The sequence below is a fragment of the Branchiostoma lanceolatum genome, chromosome 5, assembly GCF_035083965.1.
Source record: "Branchiostoma lanceolatum isolate klBraLanc5 chromosome 5, klBraLanc5.hap2, whole genome shotgun sequence".
Taxonomy (NCBI): Eukaryota; Metazoa; Chordata; class Leptocardii; order Amphioxiformes; family Branchiostomatidae; genus Branchiostoma; species Branchiostoma lanceolatum.
The window spans coordinates 14,167,688-14,185,306 of NC_089726.1; the positions used below are offsets into that span (position 1 = coordinate 14,167,688).

The window sequence follows — 17,619 nt, forward strand, 5'->3', positions numbered from 1 at the left end:
ATTCTTCACAGTATGTTTGTATGGTACTTTTGGGATGGACCTACATCTTTGGAAAGATAAGGTCAAAGAAATTATAGTAAATTTAGGGAGTAGATCAAATATAGTGTGCAATATTTAAGACATTGGATAAAGTTATCCCAAAGGTAATTTTCTGACATTTGTATCCTCGAAAACAAGTAAGTTTTTTAAACAGATGTATGGAATAAATCATTGGTATGAAAACGAAAAGTTGAAAACTGTATTTTCTTCTAAGATACAATAAAAATACTTCACTTACATATGTTTCTTGCTAAGTTTATGACACTGTTTTACATCTAAAAATGTGAGATATGTTTTCAAAATGTAGTATTGATAGAGAGCCATAAGCAGAATCATAATGTACCATGATTAATGCAGTAAATTCAGAAGAACAGCCCTAAGACTACTGTATTACAGGTATATACATATGTATGAAGCCCTGCTGGTAATACTGCAATTTGAAAAGTACAGATGGCATGTAATTTTCATAATGTCTTAAATTTGTAATAAAATTGCTTTCATGTATGTATAGTAGCACACCTAATGAAAAACAAGAGCCAACATTTACGGAATAACATTTCTGCAAAATCTCATCCATAATATTGATACCTGTATCTATAGATCATCATCATATCTATAGAATATGAGGTCCATCCTGTTGAAATTCCTGCAGGGAATATTCTGACATTTGATAAATGTTCTTTTTTTGTAAGTGGGGTCGATATCAGTACCAAGATTTATAATAGCATGCATGTGAGAGACAATACTCCTTTTGATACAGCTTGTTTCTTAGTTCAAAGTAGGATAGCATCCTTTCAAAGTTAGGTACCCTTTAATAGCAAATACAAAAATATAAATGGAACACATTGAAAATGTTGGTACTTTTTCCCCCTTATCATATCTAAGGTTGATTGATAGAAAAGATTCTAATCATCTCATTTAGTTTGAAATGAATCAGTGAACATTGCATGTTGGATATCCCAGATGTCATCTTAAGGCCTGGGATGATAGATAGCATTATTAGATCCCTCTGTGAACTTTTCTCCTTCCTGATGTCCCATCTTGCACTGCATGGAAACAAAGATTTCCACAAGTTTGCAAGCTTGGGCACTATGGTGAAACCCAACATTTCCTTGCTGTGTACACGGCTTTCCTACCCCCGTGTCACCAAGATTGGACACATGTGCACACAAAAGTGCACACAAAGTGTCCAAAGTTTCCCACCTTAGGAAACATCTCGTGCCGGGAATAATTAACCATGATAATAGAGACTTGTGAAGTGCGTGAAAATTTACCTCGAGCAAGGAGCGCCTTGCCTGAGTAATTGTTTAAACTTTTTGCCCTGGGTAAAATGACGTAAACCTATGATTTTTTAAAACCTCATTGTGTAAACCCATGATACGTGTCTAATTCGTTACATAATCGGGAAAGCCTAAAATACTGGTGCCAAACGATAACGCATTAAATGTGTGGCAAGGCGTTGTATTGAAAACAAAACGAATGCTCTCATGATTTTACTCTTATAAACATTGACGTATGGGTCGGAGTCGTTGATTAAGGAGAACTCCAGCATATTGCCTGCTTTGCGTTTTCATTGCAAACATTGGCGTCTCTTGGTGCAATTTTGACTCCCATTTGTCTGACTCTCGTTGTAAACAAAGACAAGACGACGTACCCACGCGGAGTATAATTAGCATATCATTGTTCCCAAACCACAGAACTCGATATCTAACATTGAAGTTCTTGTTTCACGTCACTGCTGGTATAAAATATACGGGTGATTTGGGTTCGAAACCTTATCCCCAAACCTGGACCGTACGTCATCGACATAGCCTCTAAAAGGCCCCGAGGATGAGTGGGGATAATAGTAGAAATTGGCCAAATAGATCAAGGATTGAATAGTATGCTAAGGGAGTCGGCTACGGAGAGAGGGTTCAACTTGCAAGCAAATATTCTCACTGTAGCCGGCGAAGTTAGTTTATCATCGACCATTCGTGATCTTCTGTATTTGGGTCTATGATCTACGAGTTGATTTGAATCTGTGCTTTTATGAAATAGTCATTTGCCCGTTGCAAAAATAAACACCGATTTGATGTGTATTGTGCTGTCTGGGCTTTTGTTTCTATGACAAGGGCGACAAAAAACTGAACGTAAATCTTATCTTTCTGTATTAATTTTCTGTACCGACTGTGATGTTCGTTCAAGTCACATGAATGTAGACTGCTATGTGTATCACTTTGATTAATAGAAAGATTAACTACGTCACACGCGAACTATTATCGACATAGGTCCGTGTCTCCGTAAAACACACACACATACATGTAACATGTTCATCTTGCACTGAATGGTGTCCATTGCCTTTTAGTAAATGTTGTTTTGGAACATGACATGTTATATATTTGACTTGATGTATTCTAATTTCCTCGCCGGTTATATCGTCGATAGAACGATTTACTTGCAACTTTTACTGTTAACCTACTAATTTATCAGGCTGTCGTCATTATTCATAAGACACGGCCGCATGTTTTAACACCGTCCTTGGCAGGTATTGTTAATCTGTGAAAAACTAGTAATCAGGCTGCTCAAATCTGAATGTATGCAATAGACATACACGGTGTTTCACAAGTAATTATGTCTGTGTCAATGCAAATTCTAGTAAAAAAAGGGACATCCAATAGTATTTCTCGGTTAGCACGTGGTTTAAAAAGCAGGGACCAATCAAGGTTCTTGTCACCATTTTCAAATCTTTCAGTTTGTATTTGAGATGTGCAGATGTGTGTTGTTGCTATCTCTGTGTCTGGATACTAGCGTGGGTTATTTGACTCCTGCCTGGGATTATTTTGAGCCTGGTTTCTATTCTACGACAAGACTGATACACAGCGTTTGAACACAGAACATCGCGACAGGAATCTACCTTTGTGACTTCCTTGTAAAGCCACGGAGATTATATGGACAAATGACCTCCTTGGTAAAGCAAGACAGTCCGGACTTTTGACTACGGCTTCGCCCCGGACTTTTCAACCCGTGTCGGATGAAGAATGTGGACATTGCAGCGGCGTGTCTGGATACAGTAAAGCAACGAGCGACGAGTCATACGGACCGTGCGGCTAGGTTTTAGCCTGACACTACTGCGCCACTGGACAGTTCAGCCTGACTACCTCAGTTCGATGAAAACGATGACTTTCTGCCTCTAGAGGGCAGCAGTTAGACAGAATTGTAGACAACAACATTTGAAATCCATGTAGAATTCGAACTTATCAATGCATGTAGCTGTTAACCTAATAGATTTGATAGAGTTTTGTACATGTTTCGAACTAATATTAAATGTATCTGTATTCTTTTGTTAATTTTCATTCAGACACTTCGTACGTTTTCACCTTTTGTCTTGGTATTGTTAGCTTAGTCTGTGTGTAACTGTGAACGTTTTAAAAGACTGCATGTGTAAATGTAAATGTATGTAATTGAGAGAATGTATCGGCTGGAATGTATTGGTTGTTGTTCATCTCTAATTAAGTGAATAGAATGTCAATCTTTACGAGCAATGATTCCGTGTGCTTTCGGTATGACGAGGTGGTATAAGGCAGGGGGCTGGGAGGGGGCAGGGGGGTGTCCCAGGGGCGTAGTAGCATAGCAACGACGCTACTTTCAATGACAAAAGGTGTTTTGAAATAGTACCCGGATGTATCTGGACGGGCCGCGTGGTTAGACCAACTGGGGAGATAATTAGGTGATAATTACGCGATAATTGCTGCTAAATTATGCACCACTCGTTCGCACACAAAGGCCGACACATGTAATTTCCACACATGTCCACACGTTTACACACTTGTGCGCACAGGTTTTCATCGAAGGACACAAAGTGTACACGCAAATGGTCCGTTTACACAGATGTGCATAGGTTCCCCAAAAGGGACACATCGCATTTTCACTGTGGGAACTCATTGAAACCCGTGGAAATTAGGAATTTCCTAGCAGGTATACACAGGTTTTCAACGCGGAAATCTGTCTGTTCAAGCAGTGTTGTTGACAGCTCCTCTTGTTGCTAATTTTGGCTCAGGTGAAGAGGGAATTCATGACAAATTAGTGATGAAGCCTCATGAAGGAGGAGGATGGCATAAGCTGTACTTGTGAGACTCATTACCTTGGGACTACTGGAACTCTACACTTCTACAGTGCCATAGTGCAGAGCCCAAAATGTTACAAGGAAAATGTAGTTTTAAATCCTTTTGATTTCAAGTCATTGTTGCAATTTTTTGGACAACAATATGACATTTTTAACAACCTTGAGACTTGCAGTAATGAAAAATCGCTTGCAAGAAAATCTAAAAGAAAGAAAGATGTAGTATGTAGTTGTATTTAAATTCATGCTATAGTTGGTGACATCTGAATTCAACAGTTCAGGCTCAGTTACATGTTATCAGATTCTGATGTGTTGGTGCCAACCCCCTGGGATTAAAGGCAGGAAAATTTGAATTCTGAGAACTTTCCAAAGCTTACTTACTTAGACTTCAAGTCAGATACGTGCGTCATGTGCTGCAAAATATGATCACCTTCATGCTTGACCAAGAATTCTGCATAAGGGATGGCAGAGCTTAGGAAAATTCACCTAATGTCTGCCCTTTTAAGACTGAAATATATTATAGGATTTTCCAGGCTGCCTTGATATTGCCAGTTGGAAGGAAGCCTCGCTTTATACAGTCAAACCTGCCCAAGGCGACCACCCGGCGGACCGAACAAAAACGGTCGCGATGGACAGGTGGTCGCCATGAAGAGGATTCCACTCACATGTTTCCAGGGCGAGGTTTTCAAATACAGTACGTAAATGGATGGAAATTATGTGAATTTAGACAGCATGACCCCCACCAGGTTCAATTCTCATTGACAGAAAAATCCTACAAAAATTACATTTTCCGTTATCGTTGTAATAATTGTATACCGCTACATCGTGTACAAATTTTCGTCATAATTTTGTGTACAAAACAATGACTTCGCGCCTTCCCGCATTCACACGTTACATTAAATAGTACACACACACACACACACACATCATCATCGAAGTTTTAAGGCCTAAGACAAATCCCTAGAAAACAACTGCTGGCCCCAGCCTTTTTTGGGGCGCCGACCGCTGGATAAAAGGGTCAAAAAGTTTTCGATCTGACAACTAAAGATGAAACGGAACGGTGTGATTTCGTTGAAGACCATGCGCCGCGCCGCCAAGCTCTGTGCGACCGCATCGAAAGGTATGAGTCAGTGCAGCAGAACGCACAGCGTCCAATAAAGGTTTGTGAGATTCATGGAAATAAAAAGAAAATAAGAATATTAATTTTCATCAATAGCTAGAGTATTCGTAAATGTTCATAAACAAAAGCATCGTGTTTTAGAAAGGTCAGCGGTACGCCAAATCCGGGCCACGCCAAATCCAAGATGGCGTCGGGACCAAGGAACAACATTTCTCGCCCGATGTTTTGCCCGCCGCGAAGTCATTTTTCGGTGGAATTTAGTGAGAGACACAGCCACATTTTTTTTGAAAATACAAGAAATAGATAATAATTTCTGAGAAATCTGACTTTTTGACGCCATGCACTACGTATTCGTTTTGAAAATTGAGTTTAAACCGAACTGAGTTTTTCGGTAAACTATAGGATAACGATAGGCACAACAACATCACAAACATTTGTCTTTACAATTTGTTTATGAAGGGGGAACGTTTTATTAAAACACTTCATGGAGGAATCGATGCTATAACATTGCTATTCCATATATTTTTGTCCTTATTTTTGTCCTTCAAAGTCTTGAAAACATTTCCGTGAAATCCGACAACAAAATGATCCGATGTCACCACACGCTTGAAAATTAGGCGGCCGCCATGGGCAGGGATTGTGCTCTGTGCGGTCCCAATTCGTGGCGGTCCCGGTCGCGTTGGACAGGTGGTCGCCTTGGGTAGGCAGTTAATGCTTGTGCCTATGGGGAAAATTTTCGGGACCGAGAAAAAGCGGTCGCCATGGCGAGGTGGTCGCGTTGAAAAGGTGGTCGCCTAGGCAGGTTTGACTGTACCTGTAAATCATTGTAGGAAAATCATAATGGAATCAGCAGAGCAGCATCCTGTCAATTCTTCAAGTCTCTTATCTGTTCCCAAACCAGCATCCAGGGCCTTTGTCTTCCACGTAGCAATATAAGTCTGGCTGTTAAAGAATGATTATAACAACATACAATACAATTGAGCCTGGTTATGAAATAGCCTCCAGCAAGGAAGTTATGTCATCGCTGAAGCAATAGTATAAAGAGACTTGGAAAGTGTCAAGGTAGGATTAGAATCGCTAAACTTGGAAAAAGGGTAGGAAACGTGGACAAAACATTCTTCACAGAGATTCAGATATGGCAGGAGATGACACAGCCTTGCTCTGCATGCATAAGATAAGATTTGTCTGGATTCGGTCGGATATATCTTTATAACTTTTTCTTTTGCCTCTAACTTAAAAAGTACAATGGTAAAAGAAGGCTGACCTGTTCATAAATATGTATCTAGATTTGCATCATCTCAGTCAAATGGCACATGATATAAAGATCATAGTGAACTATGATATGAATATAGTGGTTTATATTGTAAAGATGTACTGGTAGAAGCAATTTAGAAGCAAAGACCAGAAAGCTACATTGTTCTTCCATGAGAGTACGAGTCATTGACTTGGTGTTGTGCTGCAGGTTGTGGTGACATCAGGCACCAGTGGACAGGAGTATGAGGACCTGACCGTGGTGGCGAGCAGTGCTGTCCTCCCCAGCATGTACTTCACACAAGACAAGAACTACATCTATGTGGCCACGCAGAGACAGGTAGGATTCAAGTTCTTACTCATCCGTGCAATTGTATACTGTATAATGGGCTGTGGAGTTATTGCAAGGTTGTGCGTGATACCCAAAATGCAAACTAGTATAAAATGGTTTTCCTTTGCTAGAATGGAGGGGTGTTTGTTTTCTGCATTTGCCTCTACCTGCCTAGTCCCTTGACCTGCAGGTCATTGGGGGGCCCCGAGGTAGACGTAGACATGAAGATAGGGAGCTGTCTCCAGACTTGTCTGTCTCATTTGACTCATAAGGCAGCATTAGAATTATTTGTATTGGGAGAAAAGATACAAATAAGTTTTCTCAAATGGCCCTAAAGATGACAAGTGGCAGTACATATGCTATACACTCCAAGTTCTATGTCAATGAACTTAAATGACTTCCATGGACAAAACAATTGCCCTTTTCACTGACCTTGAACCCATCATCTGCAGACTGTCACATTAGTGTTTTCAACATCAATGACTACAGAATAGTCAGACTGGAACAGAAAAATCATGAAAATTCCTTCTGCAACAAGTGAAATTACAGCCTATATTTCATGTGTAGTATGTAAGGTTACTGGTATTGCGGCTTTTAGGTCAGTTGGAAGTGGAGCAGAACCAGTGTTGAGCCACCAAGGGCTAGTTTTTCCCCTGAAGGTATTCTCAGTGGTTTGTCAATGTCAATCGTACCACCCACCAAGCCAACTTTCCATTTCCTGCTGTCAGCTTTTTAAAACAGAGCACCGATAGTATCTTGTTATGCCATGTTTCAGCAGTTTCTTCAACTCCTGCCTCAAATTTATCCCTATTTCCTGCTGCCTGTCCACTTTTCTATGGGTAGTCAAGGAGAAATCTGGCAATGGTTTCCTTGATAACAAGGCCTATTTGTGACTGCTAATGTAGACCAGACTAGCCAGAGAAATCCTATATTTTATGCCAGTCTTCAACAATTAACCTGAGTCAACTTTCCAACCTCCACCAGGAAAGATCAGATTTAGAATGACTTACACTTGTTAGGGGCAATTAGTTCAGTATGGGATTGAGTAAAAGAGGGCAGAGATTTCTGTTGGGGTCAGGTTGAACTGATTTCCCTTTGAAGTTTGAGACTCTTTTGGTCATGGTGATGCAGGGTGAGAGAGACTCATGTTTAAGAATTAGTAGACTGGAACCTAGGCTGAGACAGGTAGTTAGACTAGAATCCAGGCTCAAGCGGGAGGCTTAGGCTACCTACAGACTATAATGCTAGAAATTAACCTAGATTGACTGGGAATCAAGGTGAACATTCAAGGTGATTACAGTCAGACAGCAGACCTTCCATGTATCTGAAAGCTGTCTCAGACTTGAACCCAGGTTCAGCACAGTTGAAGGGCTGGTAAATGGGATACTCAGTCAGTTCCTGCAGAGTCCTAGATTGGGTGGAATCAGGTTTCCAAATTGGAAGGAAGACAAGTAAAGGTGAAATACGGTTAGCTTTGCAGGCTGCCATTATTGGATACTTGTCGTTGACCATTTCTTCTTGAAGTATTGAACAAGTGTGGCTGTTTCTCCTTGAAGTATTGAACAAGCATGACGGGGCCTGCTGTTGTCCTTGAGTGTGTGGTGAACCCAACTTTCAGGGGTCAGGACTGGTGAACCAGAGTGACCAGGTATTCCCTGGATGCCTTTGAAGGGAGCACCCAAGCATGGTGGGTAGCTTGGCCCGTGATGCTGTGGTCACACTACCCTCACCCCACACCAACATACCTGTCAGCTTCTGTGTTCTCTAGAAAATTAGAATCAGATGCAAAAAGTTTCCTGTTAAAGGCAGACTAAACTTAATTTCGTAAAGCATACTGAATTATGTTAAATATACCACTAAGACCAGTTCTGACTTGTTTTAAACTAGTCCATCATAGATTAGCGTTTTTACAACATTTCAAATTGGTGGCCTGGTGCCCGTAATACTCAATGAGTCCAAAGACCGTGACGTCAGAATCCGTCAGAATCGGACTCGGCCCCAGAATCTATTCTACAGAACACGCATCGATCGTAACAGTCGGATTCTGACGGATTCTGACGTCACGGTCTTTGAACTCATTGAGTATACGGGCACCAGGCCGCCAATTTGAAATGTTGGAAAAACGCTAATCTATGATGGATTAGTGTAAAACAAGTCAGAGCTGGTCGTGGTGGTATATTTAACATAATGCAGTATGCTTGACAAAATTGAGTTTAGTCTGCCTTTAATTTCAGAATATGTAAGTATTGTTTAAGTGCACTTTTGGTTAATACTTTCACATGACTAAAGTAATAGAGCATACACTGACCATACTACATACCTGGTTTTAATGAATACTTTATTATCTGACAACCTCAAGCCAAAGTGGCAATGAAATTGTCCCTGCTTTTAATGGTACATCACTGTTAGGCACAGATTTTCTCACCTCAAGGTTCTCACTGTATAGTAAAGTTTTCTTGGCATGTCTCAATCTCATTTGGCAAGTTCGTCCGCCACCTCAAAACTGTGGAAAGATAACATTTGTTCCTACAACACCCATTATTCCAGAAGCTTGATTGAGTACTGTCTGGGCCAGTCAGTTATTGGGAATGACTGCAACTGTTGATCACAAGACTGTCTCAGTGCCAAGTACAGTTCATGAATATCAGAGCCTATCAATGCAGTTCATTGCTGTGGTTCTATGCTGAGGCATAGAGACACATGTGCTTATTGCCGAAAGCAGAAGGAGGTGAGGAGATACAATCACGATATTCATGGTGTACAGGAAAGTTTGGGTCTTCAGCAGTGTTGAGATGTAACTAGTGTCGTCATTACATGAAAGTCTTCTGAGATCCAAATAGACACACGTTAAGATTTGGTCTCATGCTGATGTTGTATTAAAAGTTATCCCTCTAAACAATGTATTAGAAGGTGTAATCATGCTTTACACAATGTGATGGTAGATGCTCCTAGTAAGTTTTTAGGGGTGAGTTGATTGGTGGTTTCTCCACCCACCCACCATGATTAACTTTGACATGTTGCTTTTCTATCTGATGCTCTGAGGACTGCAGAGAAGCCATGTAAAATCAGGAGATAGCAGTTATATCTTTGTGCAGCCTTGGGGGCTGGTTAAAGGGTAACCTTTTTGACATAATCTGCCCCAAGGTGGTGGTAGTTATGAGTGGGAGGGGAATGGTTGGGACTTTGCCAAGGAAGAGTCCTACAAGGGTCAGCAGCTAAGGGTCATCTTGTAGCTGTAAAAAAAGGAATTTGCTTAATGGCTAAAGGACTGAAAAGTCCCTGGTATATTAAATGCACAGGTTTAACCATTGATGTTACCTGTTATACAGTCTAAAGTTCTCATGTTCCTTAGATTATAAATTGGGCACCAGATTTGCTTCCTCAAGTTCCTGGGACTTTCAGTTTCACTGCAATGAGGAACCAGTCTGAAGGGTCAAAGGTCCTCACTTGAGGTCAGTTTATGGTGATAGAAGCTGGCATCCACTATAATTATGTATTTTGTTTCCAATTTTGTTGTATTGTAATGCACATTTATCTTCAATTCATATGAATTATAGCACATTCTAACCTATTCAAATTCCCTTTCATTGTAATTAAAAATGTGCTGTTATTACGTCTTACGAACCCTGCTGAATAATACTGATACTATAATTGTTTTTGTAACATTATGCCCACTGGGTGTGTATATTGTTGTCACATTTTGAGACATTTAAGTCCATAACCTTTTTTTTTTATGATGATAAGTTGCTTATCTGCCGACAGCCTTACTCAACTGTAAAGATAATGATAAAACTAGGCTAGAAGAATTGCCGATCTATTTATTCAACGAATGCCTCGATCTCATTCAACAATCAAAATGTCACTGCATGTTGCATTAGTGTCGCCAGTAAATCCCCAGGTAGGTGGTGGCATTACGATGGAGATAAGCTGCAGAAAGTTAATGGAGGCTTCACCAAGAGAGGGATTTCCAATACATGCTGCAAGGCTATTGGCATGCAAAATTATCGAGGTCTTTGGCTTGAAGTCTGTACCCTAATTGTTATGATGTCGATATTATTCACTCTCAAGTAGGATCTATAAAAGGTGGTTTCCTTGGAATTGTGCCTAATCTTTTATTTTGTTCCAATTGTGGTACTTTATCGACAGTTGGTTTCCAGTATTGGAAGTCTTACATATGTAGATTCAATGTGAATAATAGTTGGTTCTTTGGTGATGTGTGTTCTGTAATCATGTCTTAAGGTTAGCCACAACAAGTTTATGTTGCTGTTCAGCTAATGCATGTAGTGTTGCAAATGTTCCAAAAAACCTGTGTTAGAAACACAATGACTTCATGACCATTGACTTATTTGCTGTATGATCAGACAAGTTGTAAATTAAATTTCCGGTCAATTAACAAAATTGTAAACATCCAGCAGCAATTAAAAAAGAAAGTAAACTGACCTGCAAAACTCACCTTAGTATCTTCCTATTGTTTGTCAAAATTCCTTTGCAATTTTTGCCCTTACTAGTATGTGACCAGGCAGGGCTGATGGTGACTCAAAATTAGAGGTTACGCTCCCCCCAGTAGTAATGCAAGCACTTATAGCAACATAGAAAATGGAGTCTAAATAATGAATAGTGAACTACTACCTGCTCTCCCGACATCATGTCATGAAAATGGTGGCCATTTCCCATATTGGACGGCGCCATCGATAAACGTTATGGGATGAAGCAGCGCTTTCCAATACATTAAATGATCGTAGTTAAGCCCTGTACACATTCCCTTACTCCGATGACGTGAGCCCCAAGGTTGATAAACCATGTTTAATGCAGGTTGCTGATGCTATCACCCCTAAGTAGCATTTTGCATTGCATGTATAATCTCTAACCTCACATTCAAGGGCATTTGGCTTCAATGTGAGAAACCCCATTAAAAGTTGTTAGCGTGTCCATAACTCAATTCAGATATTGCTAGTTAGAATTCATATTGTGCAGGTTAACGAAGCTTCAAAGAAGAATAAGTTATGTCCATGATGTTGATGAGACTTCCGAAGTCACAAGAACTATTGTCAAAACCTGTGATTGATTGTTTGATGTGTGGAATTTAGGCATAAGCCCTGTCTGGCTGGATTTGATTCGTGGTCCTTAGACAATGAAAATGGTGGAAGTTCTTGCTTATGTACAGAATTGTTATATCATCAATCAGCAAACAACATATTGTGATGAAATGGCCCGTTAGGATTTTTACATTCAGACCATGTATCAGGTCAAGTGAAGAAAAATTGCAGTGTACCATAAGCCTTACATTCCTGGTTTGAATTTTATGATCCTTTTGAGGGCAGTACAATGCACTTTCACTTGTCAGCAAGTAAGGGGTGTAAAATGTGACCCATTCCTGTTTTCTGGGAGATAAGGCTACTCTAATTATTTTTCTGTTCTCCTGCTGTTTTGTAATAAAAGAGGTAACAGAAAAAGCACTTCAGAAAGAGGAATTAGTATCCAAGATACTGATAAAATGATGATAGCAAACATTGAAGTTAACTTGTGGGAGGAAGCAGCACTTGATTGTTCAACATGGCAACAGGCTGTCAAAATGGGTCATAGAAGTAGACACTATCAGATCCCAACTTAGAGACCAAGGACAACAGAGGCAACTACTGCCAGCACCACCACATTCACCTGCATGAATGATGAAAATAAACAGACAACAAAGTCGAGATGAAAGTTTGATTTTTGATCATTACTTCCTGCCTTGGTTGTTGGCTTGCTATTTTATGATCTATCATATGATGCAGATGGGAGGCATTAGCAAGAATTCAATACATCAAGTTTATGATTCTTGAAGTTGAATGGTCATAAACTGTTGTCTCGTAGCATATTACACCGCCTGATGCAACTGCACAGTGTGATAAAACATGCCATTGCTTATGGCGTTGCTGATGGTAAAATTTAACCATATATAATGCAGGATAACATCCTTTCCTCTGATAGTAGCATCTGATTACACGATATTAGTAGTCTCGTAAAAACGTTTTTCTGGACATTTTAACGACTTAAACTGTAATGATGGCCATGAATTTGGCAGGAAATAAAGCAATTACATGAGGCCAACATGGCCCCCTCTGGGCACGGACATGAAAACTGTTGCAGTTTACCTAGCTTTAGTGCACTTGTATGTGGCTCAAGTTGATTTTTAATGCTTTTATGCTGTTGTATATGCTGAAATCTTTGATTTTTTATTGATGGTTTGGACAAAGAAGATTATTTTGAACAACTGGGTAGCCACACTGGTTTGGTGTTACAACTGGTATTGTCTGTCAACTTTTGATGTAGCATCAGAGTGGCTGGATTTTGTGTTTTTTTTAGCTATATTGTATCAGTTATTGTTTACATTAACAAACAACACAGAATGTGTCCTTTCCGAGTCTTCCGGTAAATCTGATTTCTCCAGTCCATAACTAATTAGAAGAAGTGGGAAAGGAAGCAGCATTATGGGGTAATTCTTCCATAAGCCCAATTCCTCCCTAAGCCTGGCCCAGGAGTCGTCAGCTTGATGGATACTTCTGATGGATAAGGTCTCTTGTGGAGTGTTATGTTGGGTAATTGAGAGGCTGGTTGCTGTGATCACCCATCTCTGTGGTAAAGCCCCCCCCAGGACCCTCCTGTGCCAGATTATTGCCAATTGGCAGTACCACAAATCCCCTTAGAAGCACCTCTGGGACTTGGCAACTATGGAAGTTGTTGGAGGGACTGTTTGAGAAATGATAAGACTTAAAAATTACAACATTTCGGACATAGGATTAAAAGCACTATCTTATTGTGTGATACCTGTGTGTCACCTTTTGACTACTGATTATAGATAATGGGAGAGAAGAGAGAAACAGAGTAATCTTGGATTATTCAAATTCAGTTGGAATCGAGGGCAGGGGTTACTGAGTCTTGTCTTGAAGGATACAGTCCCTGGCAGTTTGTGATATTCCTGTTAATGGAGTTGGACTTATGGTGGATTTACCCCATCTCGGGCCGGCGCGTGTGCCCGATGATTAGCTCTATGCAGGAGCTGCCCTGGAATTTTAACTGGACACAAATAGGCATCTAGGATCATGAATAAGAGATGGAGACAGGCCGGGAACACTTTCGTCTATCACATTTTCAACTACTTAAAAAGTTTTAAGGATGTTATTTATGAATGGATGAAGTAGAAATGGTGTGGAGAAGCCTAGAGAGTATGTTGCATGTAACAGACTTTATCTTAGAGAGGATAGATTGTTTTCTTGAGGCTTGTGCCATTCTGTTCCCTCACTATCAGACAAACGGCCATTAAAGCGATGGTTGAGGCAACTCAAGTCACCCATTATAGGACATGCCTCATTTCTTCCCCTGCTTAGATAAATCCCCTACTTTTTAGCCACAGTGAACAATGTCTTGAAAAATGGTAGTCAGTCCTTTTGTGAATCATTGACTGCTGTAGGACTGAATGTAAATGCAGGTTCATTGCCCAATTCTTAGAGGAGCGTATCGGGTATTTGTCAAGTTCGAATTTCTCTTTCTGAAGAAAGGGCTGTGGTCAGAAGCAGTGAACTGTAACAGTTGTGGCTATGGAACCTTTGGTCTACACAGCATTAGACAAGCTCCCCCTTGCAAATGCCCTTGTACCTGCTCCAAAGGCAGAAGCATTCTTTAAAATATGGCCAAGGCAATACCTGCAAGGCTGCTGCACTGTCCCCTAGAAAGAGATATTGATTGTTGAATATGGATTTCAGCATTGCGTGACTCACAGTTTCTGCATCACAAGAAGGCATTTAGGAGGAGGCCATTTCAACATCTCCAGTGTCAAAGAGGTAGAGGGGGAAGGAGTAATGATGACAAGCGTTGTTGACTTTTTCATTGCTTTAATTCATGAGTATGTGGTACTAAGGTACCAATCGCTCTCATCTGATGATGATGAAATTTGAACATGAATTTTTTCTGTTCTGAATGACCGACTCTCGTTTATCATCAAGATGACAGAGCTGCGACAACAGTCAGAATGATTTCACCAGGCCCAGGCCAAAAACTCTGTAATCAAAATCCTGTGAGCAGTGGAAGCCTGCAGCCCTAACCTCTGGTGTGGATCCTCCAGGGAGATTTCCACATGACCTTTACTGCCTCTCCTACTTATTGAATATCGACCAATGACTATCCAGCTCAGAGGATGATCCACCAAGGATCAAAATATCGGTTTGGTTGTTAACACAATGTCATCTTCAGTTATTGTTCTAACATTTTTAAGGAAATTGGCTGGTTTGCCACTTTGTTATATTTTGTAAATAGGATATTGAATCTGAGTTCTCTGCTGCTACTCCACCTTTTGGTATGTGGCAAAAGGTTTACCAGTATAGGGAAAATGTCCCAATTGGATTTGGAGAAGGTTGAGGTAAAGGGCACCTTCAGCTTCAGTGGGGAATGCCCTAAATACTGTACATTTGATTCTTGAGGTCACATGTGCCCAAGGCAAGATGAATTTAATAAAATATCAGTACTGAATGGCTTTTAGATTAAAAATGTGTACTTTGATGGAACGTGCATACGGACCTGATTTAGATAAAGACGTATTTTTCAAGCTGTCAAAATCCTGGCTGTACCTCAGTTTTGTGCAGCATTAATTTTAATATTTCTCTTCAAGGAAATGGAGATTAAGTTTTTTGTGGCGGAGATTTAATGATTTGGATGGCACCAAGAGGCTTCTGCAGGCATTTCAGTATTCCCCCACGGCCCCAAACATGCACGGATTCGCCATTAAGCTTTGATTGTGATTTGCAATAAAGCCGTCTTAATTGGCATCTGTAGATTATCTACATGTCATATTAAAATGTGCTTAACGAGGCCAGACTTAACTGTACTGTCTATAGATGTAGGAGAAATATGGGAAATGTTCAGGAGGTTAATCCAGGTATAAGACTGACTTACTATTCACACAATGTTTTATCCAGTTTTCAAGTACCTTAAAATGCTCTTACTGTTAACAAATAGTCCCACCGAAACAAAAATAAAAATGGCTTAAAAGGAAGACCGGTCATAAAGGTTTTGAACTTCCTTAGTGAAACAAATGGCTGTGGGGATAATTGGCTTTCAGCTGCCCACACTGGTGCAGTATTCTGGTCCAGTCTATCATAAACTCCCCTTCGGAGGGGAGAGCAACTCATTAGTGAGTATCCAGATGCACATTCAGCATCATCAGGCTGGAGATCGCGCTCCTCAGGGACCAACATCCAAGTGGAAGGCTGGGTTTTATATCAATCCTGAACTGCTTGATTACCAATGAAATGGGAAGGGACAGGGAGGAGGGTGGGCAAGGTACCTCATTAGTTAGTCTATGCATGGAATTACAAAGACTCAAATGTGATCAGAATTGAAGATTTATTTGTGTGGAAATATGTTTGATGATAGTATCGGTAAATATATTCAATTCTATTTGATTTTAAATGTTTTTATTATATTGCCAGATATTTATGTGTAGAACACAATTGCTATTCTGATAGTTCATCATTAGTTTTATCATTTAATTAATTATAGACATTTTTTGTGTTTAAAAATTTACCGCTTGAAGCTCCACTGAAGGAATAAGCACAACATTACAGCTTTCCAGCCATAAATGTATGTTACTGCCTACATACCCAGTACACTGGCAAAATTGCCCCATATTTTTCCAAAGCCAGACATCAAAAGGGCATGTTGTGCATTAATACATCATCCTCCCACACTTACAGATGTGTGGAAAGAGTAATTTTCTCCTCACCTAGCCACTGCCTCTCCTGTGTTCATCCACCTTTGAAGAATTGATTTTATGCAAGGAAGGCAGGTACCATCCATCTATGCCTGACGGTGAAGCAAATTGCTCCAACTCTGGCCTAGTTAAAGCTTGAGTGGGATATCCGTTTGAATATGAAAGTTTTCTCCTCAATGTCAAATATGTACAAACATGTACAAGTAGTCTTATTTGATGGATGTACGAGAAGAACGGTGTGGTATGATAGCCTGTTTAACCAGAAACTTTGGATAAGGTTCGGGCCATCTTATAATTCATATACACGTACAAGAAATAACACTGCGTGGTGTACATGTAGATGTCTGTTTTTACCCTGCTGGCTTGATAGTTTTCCCATACCTTTCACAACCATATAAAAATGCGTATACCGGTAGACTAGTACATGATGTTGTTAAGTCAGAAGTTGTGATATGACCAAAGTTGGCACAGGAGTACCACGTAGAGTTCAGCCATGTGCACTGGTGAGCACTTCCCCCTACAGTAACTCCTGATTAAAGCCTTGTTATGTGAACATAAATTCAGTCATGGGAGCAATTTGATATACATTTATCTTACCAAGGCTCAGCTTGTTTAAGTATCAGTTTACAGTTGTTAGCTGTACTGTGCAGAGAAATTTATGATGCTCCAGTCCTATTTACAGTTCAATGTATACCAGTAATACTAATAGATGAGCCATGGTGACATTGTACTTTAACTTGAGTCCTACAACTCTAATCAGAAAATAGCATGTTTCTTACATTTAAGGTTAATTCTGTAAATTGAACTAATGCAATACTCGAAATGCAGGCATAACATTCTTCATACTCATTCAGAAATGGTTTGGAGGTATGATATATTCTGTGAAGAAATCAAGAAATCCCAGCCCCAGCCAAGATGACAATTTACAACTTTTACACTCAAGTGACTCACAAATTGTGAAATGCAGGGGATCTGCACTAAAGCCACTGTGAGGAATGTGCCAATCAGGAACTTGCTGAAGAAAGTCGAGAACA

The 17,619-nt window shown here is 40.1% G+C and overlaps 1 protein-coding gene across 9 annotated transcripts in view; it reads left to right on the plus strand.

Moving 5' to 3' along the window:
• LOC136435325 (plexin-A2-like) overlaps positions 1 to 17,619 on the plus strand; it is a 147,921-nt gene that overhangs the window by 40,530 nt on the left and 89,772 nt on the right. For all 9 annotated transcript variants that reach the window (XM_066428717.1, XM_066428725.1, XM_066428724.1 and 6 more), the window contains exon 4: positions 6,721 to 6,849. In XM_066428717.1, the coding sequence (XP_066284814.1) occupies positions 6,721 to 6,849 (129 nt within the window). The remainder of the gene's footprint in view (positions 1 to 6,720; positions 6,850 to 17,619) is intronic.